The sequence below is a fragment of the Sipha flava genome, unplaced genomic scaffold (assembly GCF_003268045.1).
Source record: "Sipha flava isolate LNK unplaced genomic scaffold, YSA_version1 361_pilon_pilon, whole genome shotgun sequence".
Lineage (NCBI taxonomy): Eukaryota > Metazoa > Arthropoda > Insecta > Hemiptera > Aphididae > Sipha > Sipha flava.
This window is the reverse complement of record NW_020273062.1, coordinates 292,113-309,564: the sequence shown is the minus strand read 5'-3', so window position 1 is coordinate 309,564 and position 17,452 is coordinate 292,113. Positions and strand designations below refer to the sequence as shown.

At 31.5% G+C, this 17,452-nt stretch overlaps 1 protein-coding gene across 4 annotated transcripts in view; it reads left to right on the top strand.

Annotated features, from left to right (window-relative positions):
• The window catches only part of LOC112687783 (rap1 GTPase-activating protein 1), a 207,026-nt gene that overhangs the window by 125,614 nt on the left and 63,960 nt on the right, over positions 1-17,452 (top strand). For all 4 annotated transcript variants that reach the window (XM_025560711.1, XM_025560712.1, XM_025560715.1 and 1 more), the window contains one exon: positions 15,182-15,257. In XM_025560711.1, coding sequence (XP_025416496.1) covers positions 15,182-15,257 — 76 coding nt within the window. The remainder of the gene's footprint in view (positions 1-15,181; positions 15,258-17,452) is intronic.

The following is a 17,452-nucleotide window of genomic DNA, read 5'->3' as shown; positions in this document are numbered from 1 at the left end:
GTGTGCTATTAAGCATTATTTATATATAATGTACAATATTTAATGATAGTTAATCACTAAAATGTTACACAAAAAAAAAAAAAACAATGAAAATTGCTCTGTTCGTATCAGGATGAATACAGAATACATAGGAAATTATTTTAAGTTAACAATATTGTTTTCCATATAATCTTAATTTAATGATTTTCATTATTCTATAAATAGTTAAGAGTTTACGGGTTCCAAGAGTGAAGTATTAACTATTCAGCGTATGAGTTACATGTCTTTACTAAAATCAAAAACCCTACTATATTTGGAACTTCCATGGAAAAATAAAAAATAAGTTTAAAAATACCAAAAATATTTTCCCGACATGAAAATACAAACAAAATGTCATACCAAGAAATAATAATTACTAACAATTCACGAATTATGATAATAAATACAAAATCTATATATATGAAAGAAAGTTGGGTTCGTTACAGAATTTATAATTCAAGAACGACTTGACCGATTTTTATGATCCCTGATTTGTTGGATTCGTCTCCGTACAAGAATAAAAATAACTCTAATCTTGGCAAGAATACAGACAATTATCTAGATAAGTAATTAGATAACTTAGCATTATTTATCTAGATAAGATAAAAGTTGACAAAAAATCTATATAGATAATTTATCTAGATAAGTCCCAATACTGATTGTGTCCCATAGTATAAATTATTGAATAATAGTTATTATAATATATTACATTTCAAAATCTCGAAATGTCCTTGGTATAGCTTGCTCAATAACATTTGAAAGCTCATACTCAGGTGCGTACCATACACATACACTTTTTTACGTTAAACTTGTATGAATTCGAGTTTAGAATCTTGTAATTGGGTTATTACCGATGCTTCAGTGTGCAGTGGGTCAGTGAACTAATATAAATTTTTTTTTTTTTCACTCGCGCCCAAAACACCACCGTCTATAACCCTTCCGATTGTATCAGCGATGAAGGGTCATAATGTTAATCGTTTTTACGTTCCCTTATTTAAATATCACACTCAAGTGAAATTCCATGCATATAATACGTAATCGAACAGGTGTTTATTTTCTTCGTCATCACGTACGATTATAATTATTAATCGCGACGCCTGCTGTACGAGTTTCCTCGAATCTGTGATATAATGATAATAATAATATAACAACAATCCCTTTCGCCTTGTTTCGTGCGTTGTTTACAATATTTACACGTAAACATATATTGTAACGTGTCGAATATGTATACATATTTTTTACGGCATAGGCGCATGTTTAGTCTAAAATTTGGGAGAGCTAAAATAATTTAACTCAATGTAAACCCTTTTAAACCTACTTAACATAAAATATTTAAATTTCAAAATTAAATTAAAATTTTCAATATTAAAGAAAATCGAGGTGTAATGTTATAAAAAGGTAATATAACCAACCTTAAAGGTCTATTCACATACACAGACATAGTGTGTGGCGGATACTGAACGTGGCAGACACGGCACAGACAGCAACATTCATATTAACCAGCACTCCACAGACTATAGTAGTAGACAAGAAGCTAACTAATTTAGTTGGGATGTAGTGTGCTATCATGTGTAAAGTAAAACTCACGTAAAAATGTTTCATAATTTTTCTATGGAAGATTTGGTGGTAATCGCTATTGTACTTGATAAGGAAACGGAGATAGAAAGCGAAAAACAAAAAAAAAAAGAGACTAATCGCAGTACATCTTATGAATAAAAAACAAAAAAAACATTGCGAATTTGTCGTTATCGTGTCACAACAACCGCGCAGACATGTGCTGATGCAATGTGAAACCAATAGTTACGTCATTAAAATCATTATTTATTGTATATTTTATACGTATTATATTAAAATAATTATCAATATGTTTGTACTGTCAACATAAACTAAAATAATAAATTAATTCACATATAATCAAAAATAATCATCTTTAAACAATAATTTTTGGGTAGAAATAAAGTCAAGGTGCTATTTCATGATTGGGTTGCTTCATGTGGATTTAATAATATCAATAATAATAATTCATCTAATTATGTACTCACACGTGTGTATATAATATGCGTGTGTTATTATCCTACATATTACTATCATGCATCGTGTCATCCCTAAAGTTTGCCTGTAGCACACGATCGAAGTTAATATAATTTTATCCTACGGTATCCAAATCGAAACGTTCGCTTGAACCTGCAGACGCCGATCAAACAAATGTTTTGTCACGTACACTCCTGCTACGTGTATAAGTACCATTTTCACTTTTAAATAGTATATGTATAATACATTGTGATATAAGTACACTACATTACAGTGGTTTATTTTAGTTTTTATTATTTATCATATACTTCCGATTGATTGAATTTTCGATGACATTGACGATCGTTCGATTTAATTGCACGTGTGGTCCATTTCAAATCATATTACTTCACCTCGTGGAATATTTGAAATACGTACGCTTTATTCCCAATGATGTAAAATCATAGATCGGGATCGTTTAAGAATATCATCTACTGCTCTCGTCGCCTCGCATGTAGGCAATTGATACACTAACTGATACATAACTGACTACAATGATAATAAACGTAGTCGTTCGCGTTTTGTGTGACCCGCGCAATAGTAAAAACCATCGATTTCCGACACCATTCGTCGTTTCCTGCGGCTATATCGCCGGCAACAGGTGTGTTAATCGTACCTATACTCGTGTATAAGTGTGTTACACCATTATAATATTTCCTTCGTCGAGTTAGATAAGTGGAAGTGCGTTATTATTCTTTATTTTTACAGGATATTCTATCACCCCCTTTCCAACCACAACCCTGGTAATGGTGGTGATGCTCGTCAAACTTCTATTGTACACAAACATCTTATATTTTTACTCGCGTGCACGAGCGGTTATGAGGAGTGCGAGGGCGGTGTGCGGCCCCTGTCATGTTTCGCTTTGAAATATCAATTTCCTGTAATTAATACGAATATTCCATACACGTATTCCACACGCCTCCCCTTTTACACCCGCCCTGTGCTCTATAACGTTGCCGTTTTTTTCTCTGTTCGTCTCCTACATACGAAGAGTCGTGGGAAGTTTATTATGTAGACAAAATCATCCTGAGTGATGTCGTATGGTTGCATGGGCGTGTAGGCACGTAGACAAAATTTTATCTTGGGAGATTTCTAAAGAAAATTGAATTCTCTTTATCCAAAATTAGATCCTTTTATACAATAATAAATATTTTATAATACGATTTTCATACATTTAATATAATAAACTTTTGTTTTTAATTAACTTTCTATTTAAGGTGTATTTTATTTACATTTGAATTATATAGGATCATCATGTATGGATAAGTATGGAAACATTTTAGGGGATCAGATCCCACAAATACGTGACTATCGATGACATTTTTACGATGCGGCCAAAACGATAAACACGCATTAAAATGCAGTGGAAAAATATTCGTGATAATAAAATAAAATATATTTAATTTATTTTTAATATATTTTATTTTATCATCAAATACACGTAAAGGGACGAATTTACCTCGAAAAAAAAAATATATCTACGACATAATTATGTGAGACGGATGGAAAGTAAATCATTATTGTGCCTGACGACATTTATAGGTAGTTTATATTCAACAGTAGATAATTATTATATAGAGTGCGATCTCGGAAAGCAGTGATGCAAGTTATGAAAGCTTAAATAAAAGTCAAAAAACCTTAAAACGATAAACTTATAAACAATAATTAAATTAATTAACGTACAGTAGACGTTTTTCCGTCACTGACTCTGCAGATGTGCAGACAAAAGTAAACTTTATTCTCAGAAAAATATTCAACCGCTGTATTATAGCGTTTCGCACATCTCTTCGTATTTCATCTGAAATATCTAAAATAATAGTTTCAAGTCGTCACATTTTCCACCCTCCTCCTACCAAACACCGTACTCGATTCTCTGCTGCTGCTGGTGCTGCTGCCGCGGCTACTGTAAATTATTACACCCGCAAAATAAACTCACGAGATCGGCAATGGATTAGAAACACGAGTAGAGATAAGAGATTCGTGATTCATTCTGCCGGTCAAGAACAGATAACGTATGATGTATTACGACGTGTTGCAATGCGAATTAAGCTGTTCATTTTTCTTTTGCCCAGGGGTAACGTAACGTCGTTAATGACGTATACCGCGGTCGTACTCGAATTTCAGATCTTAACCGACCAGTATGTGGTAGTTAACCCGTAACGTCTCAGCAGTCGACCGTAAAAAAAAAGTGGACGACGGTGCAATTACAAGTAGTATTATACGCGTAAGATCCAATTATTATAGTGTTGTATTATTATTGTTTCACACATTCTTGGTACGCACGCGCCGGACCGTCTCCGCCCAATGAGAAACGGTCGTCACGTTCGGTTGCTCGTCTAATCCTCGAGGGCTCCGGATGTCCGTCTTGGTGACGGCTCCGCGCCGAGTAATCCACGTCTTGTGAAACAATATAATAAAATCATACAGGTATTACGGTTTTTAGTCACATAGTACGTGACTATATGTACACCTATACCTATATATATACAAATATAGTGGAAACTAAAATATTTTTATTACAACGGTAAAAATCATTACGATTTTAATTCGGCGGTGGATCGGCCAAAGCATATTCTTATTGCAGTATTATGCCAACACTATTACGTGCTACACAAGACGTTTATACACGCGCGCGTTACGCCAGTACTGATGAATTTAAGAGTTTAATGTTACTCGACGTGTTCAAATCGTAATAAGGGTTCTAAACACACTTATGTAACTTATTAATATTGTTTTAATGTAACTTCAAGTACCTATAATGTACCTCGTAGCTTCACGAAAAAACCAATTGTTCGTACATCAACAAAATAATCCATTTTTATTCGAATCCGTCAACAACAAAATACAATAATGTAATATTCGTATTCGTTTTTACAAACATGTCAACCATTCGTCGGTCATATTGTATCTTCGAAGGTTATCTCATAGATCATATGTATAGTATTTAATTAATCCAGGAATTATAACGTTATATGTTTATTTATGGATTCGAATATCTGTTGAATGTTCTCTTTATTGCTAGTAAAATGTATATAACGGAATAATATGTAACAATTATATCAATGTTTAAAAGTCATGTTTAATGCGTGTGTCTAATGTAAAATGTATAACAACACGAGACGTAATAATATTATTTAGTTTTTATTTTGGAAATGATACATAGTTCTCGTGAAATGTTAAGTTGGTTGTTCAAAATTTATTATAGCAATCAATAGCATTAAAAATAAAATGAGGAAAAGGTATTTATTAGTTTAATAGTTGAAATATAATCATAATTTATAACAAGAATAATTAAATTAATAGTAAAATAACATAGAAACCTAAGTAAAAATTTTAAAATTTAAAAAGATTAATGTATCATAAGTATTAAATCTATTTATATCTTCTATTTTTGTTTGCTGTATCTTTATACTTTTTTTTTTATAGTGTGGTTGTTGCCCAGAAATAATTTGCTCATACTTCAATTCTTGAAGATATTGTTCATTTTTTTAATCCATCAATAAATTTGTTCTCGGTAATCCTTTTCTCACTAAATCGTGACGGTTCTAATGTTCTAATGGAAATGTCTTCTCTGTCACATTTGTCTACGACTTATTAACCGCCCAACCCAGTTATCCTCAAAGTAATCAATTTATAGTTTTAATATCTTATCGTTATCAAGAAAAAAAATTTGAATCTAATAATTCTTCAAATAACTTTATGACTTGGAATGTTTGAATATATGTTAAGGCTGGCAACATTATAATATGCAAAGAAAAATCCGGATCTGATGTTTATTTTTCTATAAATTCTGGTGTCTATCGAATTTTTTTCATAGCATTGTGCGAAATGAAAAAAACAAACATACTGTTCAACATTTGGAAAATATTTTTAAAAGAATTTTAAGAACTATGTACAGAATCTGTCGTAATAGTCTCTGGATTTAATGCAAGATGTATTTCCTTGATTTTTGATTAAAATAATGTATAACAACCGTCCTGTGTTTTGTTATGCAGTAATGCGTATACAGTCTGAATTATATTTATTAGTACATGAATGTTTTGACCGCCGTTATACTTGCTTCGCTGTAATACCTATACCACTGCTGCCGAGAAAATATAAAAAATGCGTATTAACACTAATTTGAAATAAAATAATAATAATCATTGTAACTCAGTGGTTAGCGTATAGTTTTGCTTGGTACAGACTTAAGAAAATTCTCCTCTAAATCATTTCATTCCATAAACGGAAACTAGTGGCTTGTGAATAAAATTCAAATCAAAACCTAGTCGACAGCAGTATCTTTACCCGTGTCGCCGTGGCACGTATATAATGGTGAAGATTTGCGAGAGTTGACACGATAATAGCCGTCGTACTTATATTATTATCATAAAAGTTGCTCTCACGCGTCCAAAGTAGACAACGAGTTTGCTGAGTCTAGTTTATGTGATTTAAAGTCCAGAGTAAGATCGGGATCTTTTATATAATTCATCAATAATATGTGACCTTCCTCTTACACTTTAACAGATAATTTATGTACGAACTAATATAGTCAAATTAGACATTTCATTATAAAAAGGGTTAAAGAATTTCATTTAATGAATGTAATTTTACTCTAGGCTATAAGTGCATTATTAAAAGCTTATTACCTGTTACGAGATAAGCAAGTAATACAAAATGGAATGTTTTTATAATATTTGAAACAATTTTTTCTTAATTATGATTTATTGTTATTCTATAAAAATTAAATAGTCATTTGTTCGGTATTCATTAAAGAACCTCGTATGACAGTTAGTGAATCTTTAATTTTCAAGATGAAAATCTATTTGTAGGATTATGAATATTTTACTAAGCGAATATTTACATTTACATCAGAATAACTATACATTTTTAATAAGAAAATACTCAATTTTATATTATTTGTCAAGCTCATTTAAGGTATTCAGTTAAATGACTAGGCTTTAACTTAATGTCCAGATAAATAGTAAAATTACATAAAAATTATACTAATTCAATTCATAACGAATTTTCATAAGCTATTCTCAAACCAATAAAACTTCGATGTAGATACGTTTGATGTTTTTTGCAAGCCTCACGTGTTGAAACTGCGAACATCGAACACCTCGAAGGGATTTGAGCGAAAGCGCAGCTGTCAACTCGCGTGTACACAATATCTGTAACCACCACCGGGTTTTCGGCAATCTTGTTTTACGATTTTACTTATAATGACGTTTTGGAAATCCTGCACAACCATCTACACAATAACGTATAACGTAGAGTCGGGGTTTCCGTTCTTTTCAAGTATTCAGGATATTTTCTACTGCCACCACGAACGTTATATTTATTCGTTCGAAAATAAATGTGAATAGTTTTATAAATCTATTTACATTGAAACATATATTTAATGAATACATTCTTAACAACAGTGGACACTATGAAATTCCTCGGCAAAAACACACTTATCGTTTAAAAGAAAAAAAATGTTCTCATTAGCGAACGTATTTTAATTCCCACAACAGTCTACTAATTAGAAGTTTAACTGTATTATAATTTAAACGGAGCAGCCCTCTTGTGTCCATCACACCCTTTTTAAAGCTCATTTACGCCCGAAATATTTTTTATAAAAACTGTGCAACGTTATCATACTAATTATTTCATAAGGCACTTGTACAAACACTTGTATTGACCAATTTAACTATTTTTAGTTTTTACATTACATACATTTCGATATTATCGAATATTTTATCTTAATTGTAGTTCATTATAATTCTCATTTCTCTCTGTGAAATTTATAGTGAAGCTTATATATTATTATACCTATTATTACCTATTATACCTATTATTTATTTTACAGTGTTACACTTATAAGTTAAAATAGATTTTAAAATAACAAATGAAAATAATTCCAAATAATTAATTTAGATTCTGTTCAAACCATTGGAACATTCACCTAATACACAGAATCACAGACAAAATATTATAATTTGGAAAAAAAAAACATTGTCCAGGTATATTCTTTGATATCGTGCAAACCTATGGTCGTGTTTGACATGATGTACAACAATTATTGTTTAAATTAAAATCGTTTCTACCTGCTCCATTTTTCCTTATTCTAAAAGCCTTTTCGAAGGTCGATTTTTCACCGTAAACATAATAACTCTTATTTTATTATAAAATCAACGCCAGAATACCTCGAAGAAGCGACTTATCACCTATCCTCTATAATATCCATATGTATTTTGGAAGATATAAGTTGAGACAACCATAATATTAAATGGCAACGTTGTATGCGAAATGAATGTATATGGGTTATAAATCGACTGGCAGTACCTGATCTTTTAGGCGCAATTGTCCACATCCCTCGGGACACAAATGGACTACTTTGGGGCGCAAATGGGCTGTACCCAATTTACAGGCTTATAATAAATACCGTATTATCGCATCACAAGTGTGAAACATCCGGTTGACGACGGCAGCGGTTCGTCGGCGCGCGACGACGCCACCGCGTAAAGATCCTTTAAAAACATGTCATACCGAGTTGTTTACTCGACAATACCAGACGACGGTGATGATAATGATAAAACTAATAGTAGTACGTACTCGAGTAACCCCCACATCGTCTTGTAGACCACGCGTATAACGTGATCGTCTTCACGTTTGGTGACACATGGTTGGCCATGTTTTCCCGAGGGAAAAATCAATTTAATTTTTTCCACTTTTTTTTTTTGTCAAATTAAACTCTTATTTCCATTTCTTTACCGGCTTGGATATATAAAATTTGCATTATTTATTTCTATAAAATTACAAAATAGCCGCTTTATATCGCAATCGGAAATACAACAATCAGTTTCATTAGGTTATATCAAATGTAAGTTTTGAAAAGAAGGAAAGCATTTACTGTTAGGTAGTATAATGATTGTAATGCAATTAATAAGCATAAATTAGATATTTTTTATTTCTTTTTGTTCTTATTGATGGGTTTGTTTGTGTCTGATTTCAATAATTCCATACTGTATCTATCATATCTGATATATATTTACGTATACGGTTCTGTTTATTAAAGATGTTATCTATAATTTGTATAAATATATTACGATTTTTACTACATGAACCATGGCCACCCTGTATTAGGTACGGTGAAATTCTTCCGATATTCCAAAACCAAATCGAATTCCCTCGGCGATAATAGGCCGCGATCGAACACACACACACAGTATATAATATACACTTCGGAGCTGTATTATATATACACGCGTATCATCTCTCATAGTTTGGAGTGCGTCGAACTCGCGAACAATGGCGTGCGTAGTATACCATAGAGTGATACGAGACCTCGGAGCAGAAACTTATATTCCTCTTTTGCCGCGCGATGCAAACAATTGTTTATACTGCAATGTGTCTATGTGTGTGTGTGTGTGTGTGTGTGTGTGTGTGTGTTTGTACTATCGGTATTATGTGTGCGTATGCGTGCAAACGGTTATTTTTTAATTAATCAATCGTCGTCGTCGTTGCTGATAATTAGCCTCGGGACCAATGACATCTTAAGGTGTTTACGATTTACGTGCGTATTTGTGTTCGCCGATAGATTAAATTAAAAGGCACATCAGTGGTAATAATAGTACTGATGTCAATTTTTTTGAAAAAATGCAATTATATGCACGTTCAAGTTTGAAAACTTGCAACCTCGCTTAAAGACCAATCCCCCGACGACGATATTTTTGTCCAATTTTACAGTTCACGTTTATACAATAATATTCATTATTATTAATATGTTTAATTTTTTACTCTGTGTGATCAAGTCTCGCATCTATAATATTTTAACACTCCGTCAGTTTAAATTTATAATACTTATCTATGCGTACAACCAGTTTATAACGTAAATATTTGAGTATAGAAATATAGACCGATCGATGAAACACGCGTCAATGATTGGTTTTTTGTTGGAACATTGCTTAACCACGAGTCTTTATTGTAACAGATTTCATTCGCATATAGCGAAAAGTGCTAATAATTAGTGTTACGTTTTGATCTAGAACGTTTTGATCTAGATGCTTTAACTTATGTCGAGAAAAAAATATTAAACCAAATAAACTTCAATATTTACGTAGGATGAACGTTTAAGAAATGTTAGTATCATGTACGTCATATAATTTCCCACGATAGAGTGGGCATCTCCTACATAATATACTCACATAAAAACCGATTTGATTCGTACTAATTTTGACATGGTCGCAAAAATATTGTTGCAATAATTTAACGAAATAATTATTTTTAAGTGTATGCCAATTCTATATACATCCGGTCGCATTGAAACTCAGCTATCTAATAATTTGGCCAAACAATGCAACGACTAAATATGTATGTACATTGTATATCGCATTGTAGTTGCTTAAAAGTTGTCTTTGTTTCCGTTATTAAATATTATATACGCACAACACGACGAAACGTTAACAAATATGAAATTTCGTTTACAATATAATATAATTTACCAATACTAATTGCTGAAGCGTAGAAGTATGTGCATAGTAATTCGAGACTAGTATTTATCATTGATAATACATGTATTATTCGTGTCTTTTTCAATCGCGTGGTCAGGTGTCCGTAATAAATGTAGAGGTAAAATAATTTTAAGCGCGATGACGTGTATAGTTATTAACGGCTCGACGACAACAACAATTGGATAGTCGGTTTAATTACTATTTGCGATTGGGTCTAGGATATAAAATCCATTATAACGCTTGCATATATAGTCGGTAGCGTACTGTTGTAACTATTCTAGTCGTGCAGCCAATTGCCAAACACTCCACGAACGATAAAAAATAATTAGTATACATGTAAGACAAATTTAAACGCATGGGATATAAATTTAACGAAGTAAAATCGACCATGACGATATTAGTAATAATGTTTATGATATTGAGCAGTTTATAATGTCATTCTCATTATATCATATTATACGTGGTGGTCCTACACTCTATACGCATATATATATATTTATATATATGTATAAAATATATTATATGTATTTATTATAAATCTTTAATAGTCGTAAACCGATTTTCGTGACCTCGAAAACCTTTTGTGATGCGGTTTAAGAACGTCGCATGTACGTGGGTTCTCAAGGAAAACTCTGGTTGATTGTGTGGTTTTCTCAAAAATATCTATTGTGTATCGTTTATAAAGGAGTGTCTGCGCAGCCAGACGAGTGAGTGTGTCCTTTATGGGAGTTTTCGGATTTATCGAGGATTATGCGATGAAAATCGCGTGAACTGCACCACTATGTTATGATTTGTCCGATTCGCCCTTTGCCCTCTTCCAGTCGTTAACATTTTGTAAGCTTAAGTGGCAGTTACTTATTGGCTATTGCAAATGGATATAAAAATTCAAAAATAAAAAAAAAAAAAATTCGCGTTGGTAAATAAATAACATAATGTTTACCATTTTTATTTATAGAATAAAGTTAACTAGGTCTTATTAGATCATAAAATGTGTACTTAACATATGTTATTCCAAATAATTTTATCTCTGTGGTGTGTAATAGGCAGTTACATAACAATATTATAATATCTTACAATTCTTGTAAATGAACCTATATATATATATATATATATATATATATGTTTATATTTATATTTATATATATGAGTTTATTTATAGTTTTATGTGTTATATACGGTAGAACTTTGATTATCTGAACTAATTGGGACCACAACGAGTTCTGGTAGGCGAAAGTTCGGATAATAGATATTAAAAAAAAATAATTATTACAATGAACATACAATTATTATTATATACTCGTATTATTGACTTATTATACTTATTATTACACATTGCATATAATTTTATTAATTATTTCGAATAATGTATTCAGTGCTGGATTAAACATTTGTGAGTCTCTAGGCAATTAACAAAATTATTTCTTACATACATCTTTAACATTACTATCCAATAATTAAAATAAACAGCTTTAATAATAACCAAATATTAATTAATAAATAAAATCATGTTTATTGAATTTTTTTATTTGCAAGAAAAAATTAATTAATAATTATATTATTTATTTTTTTCAAAATAATGTTATTATTATTACTGCATGTAACACCTACAACTTAATGTGTATTATATTTCATAATGACTTTTGTTCCATAAATTCGTAAATAAAATACAGGTATTGTTAAATAAAAAAAAAATATTGTTTTCCATTTTCACAGGGCCCCTTAAATTAGTAAAGCTCTAAGGCGGGCACCTACTTCACCTAATGGGTAATTCGGCACTGAATGTATTATTATTATTTTTTGACAAATTAATCAATTTTTGTTTTTGTTTTTTTGCTTCTACGCGCTTTTACGCAGCTAAATCTCGCAAACGTTTTAATAGAAGTATACTTATTACAATTATTATTGTGCTGAGCAACATTCATCCTGTCTCTCAAACCGCTCAAGACCAGTCTCAAATGTAGCAAATGCGGTTTTTCATAATATCCGAAACTGTTGCTTCGCTGTTGTTAAAATCACGAGTTAAAGAAACGCTGATTTTACCTTTGTTTAGTTATGCAAGAATTTCTGTTTTTTTGTTCCATTGTAAGAGCGTTACGTTTATGTTTATTCGACGCTTAAGTTGATTCCATTTTATAAAAAAAAAAAATAGTATAATAGTATATATTATACGTGTGTATACTGTGTATAAAGATGTGTACACTTCAGTAAATGAAGCATGACTGAAAATAAGATATCACGATAACATTTTTTAACCAGGTAGAATTAAAATATATTTATATACATTTGTAATACAAAAATAATATGAATGTCCAGTATATAATATGTATTGATTAGCTAATCGCACATGGACGTCGTTAAGATAAACGTACCTACTAATAATAAACTGCGACCCGGCGTGTGCGTCGTGATATTTTACGCATTGACGTTCGGATACACGAATTCAAACGAAATAACGTTTGAATAATAGAAGGTTCGTATTACGGAGGTTCGGATAATCGAGGTTCTACTGTATATGCTTCATAATATATATAAACTTCTATATACTCGTATGTCCTTTGCGGTAAACATCATAATATAGCCAGCGTGAAATGCGTCCTTCCTTCACTCTGACCTATCTCTTACACTGTTTCGATCACATAATAATAATATGTATACATGTATATACAGTGAAGTGTAATATGCAAACCATCATCGAGAACGTACATTCTATCATCATCGCTAATACATTTCGGATCATATGATACATATTAACGTTGTCAGTGCATTTATTATTCAAAAAGAATACTCTCATGTAAGCCCTTAAAAAAGGTCATTTTACCTGCAGAAACTTCAATACAATAACGGTCCATTTCCTTTGTAAATAAGCATTACTCTTACAACTAAAAAAAAAAAAAAATTGTATGTTTCGCGTATATTCCACTACATACATTTCAATATTTCGTTTGTTTCTTTTTTTCGTTCATGCGCTCGATAATAATAATAATAATATACATTAATTATCACAAACATAGTATCTTGGGTATGCATTTACGCTTTTGAATGTTCCTAAGTAACGTGCACGCGATATTTCGTTATTTTAAATTACTTGTGCTGCATTGCACTGTATTATTGTACATATGGCTGTTTTGTAAATAAATGAAAATTGTATAAGCCCGCATACGTTGGCTTGTAACATGTATTATGTTGTGAATTAAACCAACTAAACGAATTTAGGCCTGTACTTTAAATATTTGTTTAGCTCATCAATAGTAAGGACCGTCAAACAATGGTCAGTATAAATCGATTAAACACGCTACACAAAAATCTCTCACGATATGACGATCTCACGATGATGTACCAACTATTCGAAAAAATTGAAAATACACGTGTTATATCCGGTAATATGTGTGGCACTGTAGTAATTTATTGAATAATATGTATCTACAAGAGACGGTGGAGCATACATAGTCGTGGGAAAAATTGATCTTTTTGTGAACATTATTTTTTTTAAGACTGAAAAAAAAAATCACAGTTTATTTAAAATTACGTTGTTTTGCTTTGCTTTACTTTTTTTCTCAAAGTACCAATAGTATATAGTTTTATACTCAAACAACTATGGAACAAATGGAATGAAACATATTTTTTTTCGCTTACATACGGACACCGTTTCTTAATGGAACACCTTTGTTGTAGATCAACATATACGCAATACACAATGCGATTTACAATACGAGCTTCATGTTATTTGTATTATTATGTTGTTTATTTTGTTTTTTACTTATCAAATACGATCGAGAATTACCATGTATTCTCGCATTGTTATTCCGTTAATATAATGCGTAAACATAGCGTGCATTTATTTTTCGTTTTATTTTGAAATTAGTGTATAAGATGATGTGAAGATAAAGTTCATGGTTTACAGACCAATAAATAACACCTCGTATATCACACGAAGTTGTTTATTCGCATAAGTTGAAAACGGAGAAGCTATATTATTTACGATTTCAGTCAGACGAAATATTTCAAAATAAAAGTTTTCGGAAGGCCATAAATAATATCCAAACATGGCGGACTTTGGATAGCAGCCGTTTTGTTTCAAGAGTTTTTTTTTCTTCTTAAACTTAAAATATGACTCCGAAATTAAGTGTGTTATTGAATACTCAGATGTTTTGATAGTGTTCACTAGCTTATATGTGAGTCTTTTCTAGATCCATTATTATTAACTATATATGTTCCGTGTTATCATGTTATCCTTTATTGTTATGGCTGTCATATCCAACAAAAAAAATCCTGTATGAACCGAGCTAATGCATTTTAAAACGTGTATGCGTGGGACGAAATAATGAATAATGGTTTTTATAATATTATAAGACAAGCTCATTCGTTGATTGAGTTGTTAAAATAATATCTCCCTCCCCCGTTCCGGCAATGCATTATCATTTGTATTATTAAAATTTAATTTAATGAAACTACGTTTGTTAAAATATGTTAAAACAAAACGGTAACGAACATCATGAGAATAATTTTGCTAAATCGTTGTTTTTGTAATATATAGTGTGATTTATACTCACACACACACAAACACCTGAATATTTCAATTTAATCATCATATTGACATGTGTTTTAATTATTTACAGGCGACAGCAGTCTGACGGACAACTTTATTGTCAACATGTTCGAACATGTGCCACCACTGGTCATCACAAAACCAAAGTAAGTGTTATTTATAGTTAAAATCAACCGACCTAATATTATTTAAAAAAAATATCAACAACTAAAATACGAATACAAGTATGCAAAATTGTGATTTAGTTTGTATATTCGCCGAATATTTAAAACTTAATTTAATTTTTGAACAATACATTCACATAATGCTATATATATATTTACAGTTGTACCTGATATAAATTGAATGTCCTGCGAATTATTTGATACTTAATTATTGATAAAATTATTATTTTGTTTTTATTGTAATAATTCATACTGGTTCTTGGATAGTTTTAAATGAACTATAGTTCTTATATAAAACGTATTACATATAACTATATATAGCAAACGTCACTTCAATGTTTAATATATTTTGTCTTGTTTATGCTTTCAGGATTAAATTTTTTTTCTTTTCATAATAATAATGTTTTTAAAACTTCATTAAACCGGCTACGAACTCATCTAGCCACGGTTTACAGATTATAAACATGTATAATAAAAAACCACCGCGTGCAGTTTTCGCGATACTCTACGTACCTACAATGCTGGTAATCGATAAATATTTTATTGTATCAACGCGTTTATATGAGTACCTACATAAAAGGGATGGCCATTGACGAATTGTTCGATTGGTAGCAAACAGTGATTTATATTTTTTTTTTATTGGTTTCGCTCTCACGTGACGATAGCCATTACAATTATTATAATCGGTTCAATAACTGCGACGCGCATGCGCTAATGAAAATGTATCGGAAAACGATATAAAGAATATATGGTTACGGTGGGGTGATTAATTTTGGTTATTTCGCAGTTCTGCCTCTCGTCGAACCAACTGTAGTAACACTATTACCCCAAATTATAAACGAAATAACAATAATCGGTGTAAGAGAGAAAAGGATATATGCATCCTGCGCAGGTGTGCCGAGCGACGGATAGGAACCGATGGGTATATCGCGGCCTTCGGACGTCGTTGAAGCGATCCAATATGCGCACGTGTGCCCGATGCGCGGTCGACTTCGCGTGCGAGTCTACTTACATGTGCAAACACACATGCACGCGTATACTCATATATATATATATATATATATATATATATATATATGTATGTATGAGACCCATTAGCAATGACCCGGTGGATTGTAATAATATTATGTACCGTGGTATATTAAACGTGTTTGCTTATCTCTGGCGGAGTTCGGGAGAGAGTAAATTACGAACGCGGGCACGCGCGTCCACATGCAGAAAATATGTGCGCTATTTGGTTGGACTTGTATTGTAGAACACGGTACTTGTTTGTCGTTTGCTCCACGATAGATTTACGTGACCAGATAAATATCGACGAAAATGGATAGATGAGAGAGAAAGAGAGAAAAAAGTGCAAATAAATAATAATAGCCGAGCTAGCTACATGTTCGATAGCTGTGCGATAGCCGGGTGTGCTGGTGAAACAGAGATGTTACTGTTATACGGTTTAGGTTATAATATTGATATTATACGAAGACGTACGCACTTACAACCGTCAAATCGATAAACGCGCTTTAAAACGGCCTACGTGTTCAAATGCGCATGTAAAAAAAAAAATTCAAATTTAAAAATCAAAATTTAAATGTATATGTTGAAGATATTACGCACATATCAGTGGCGGATCCATGGTGGGTGAAGTAGGGGGGGTAAACCTTCCAAAATCACAAAAAATTTACATTAAAAATCAATAATTTTATGAATTAAGAAAAAGATTTTTTTTTTTAAAAGTATGAGGGAAAATATATAATTTGTATTTTTATTCATACAAGAAATTAGTAGTCTAAGATTTAAATTAATGTATTATATTACTTACTATAATCTTAATTCATTACCAATCACTGACTGCAATGTTATAAAAAATATCCCAAGGGAAAACATTTTTCAAAACTACTCCCAAAAGAAAATTCGCGGATCCACCATTGGTACATACGGAACGTTTTCAATGTTCAATCGGTATGGAAATCCTGTTCACCATTGTTCTTGGGTGGAGGATACATTATACAATAGTGTTGTACACATTTTGTGTATGTGTTTGAGTTTAACGGCGACATAATTAAAATTTTAGTTTTAGTAGAGATATCAATTAACACGGGCGCAGTGCAACATTTAAACCCAATACCATTACACACACACACACATACACATTTGCATATATTAAAATATTCGGTTTAAAATCA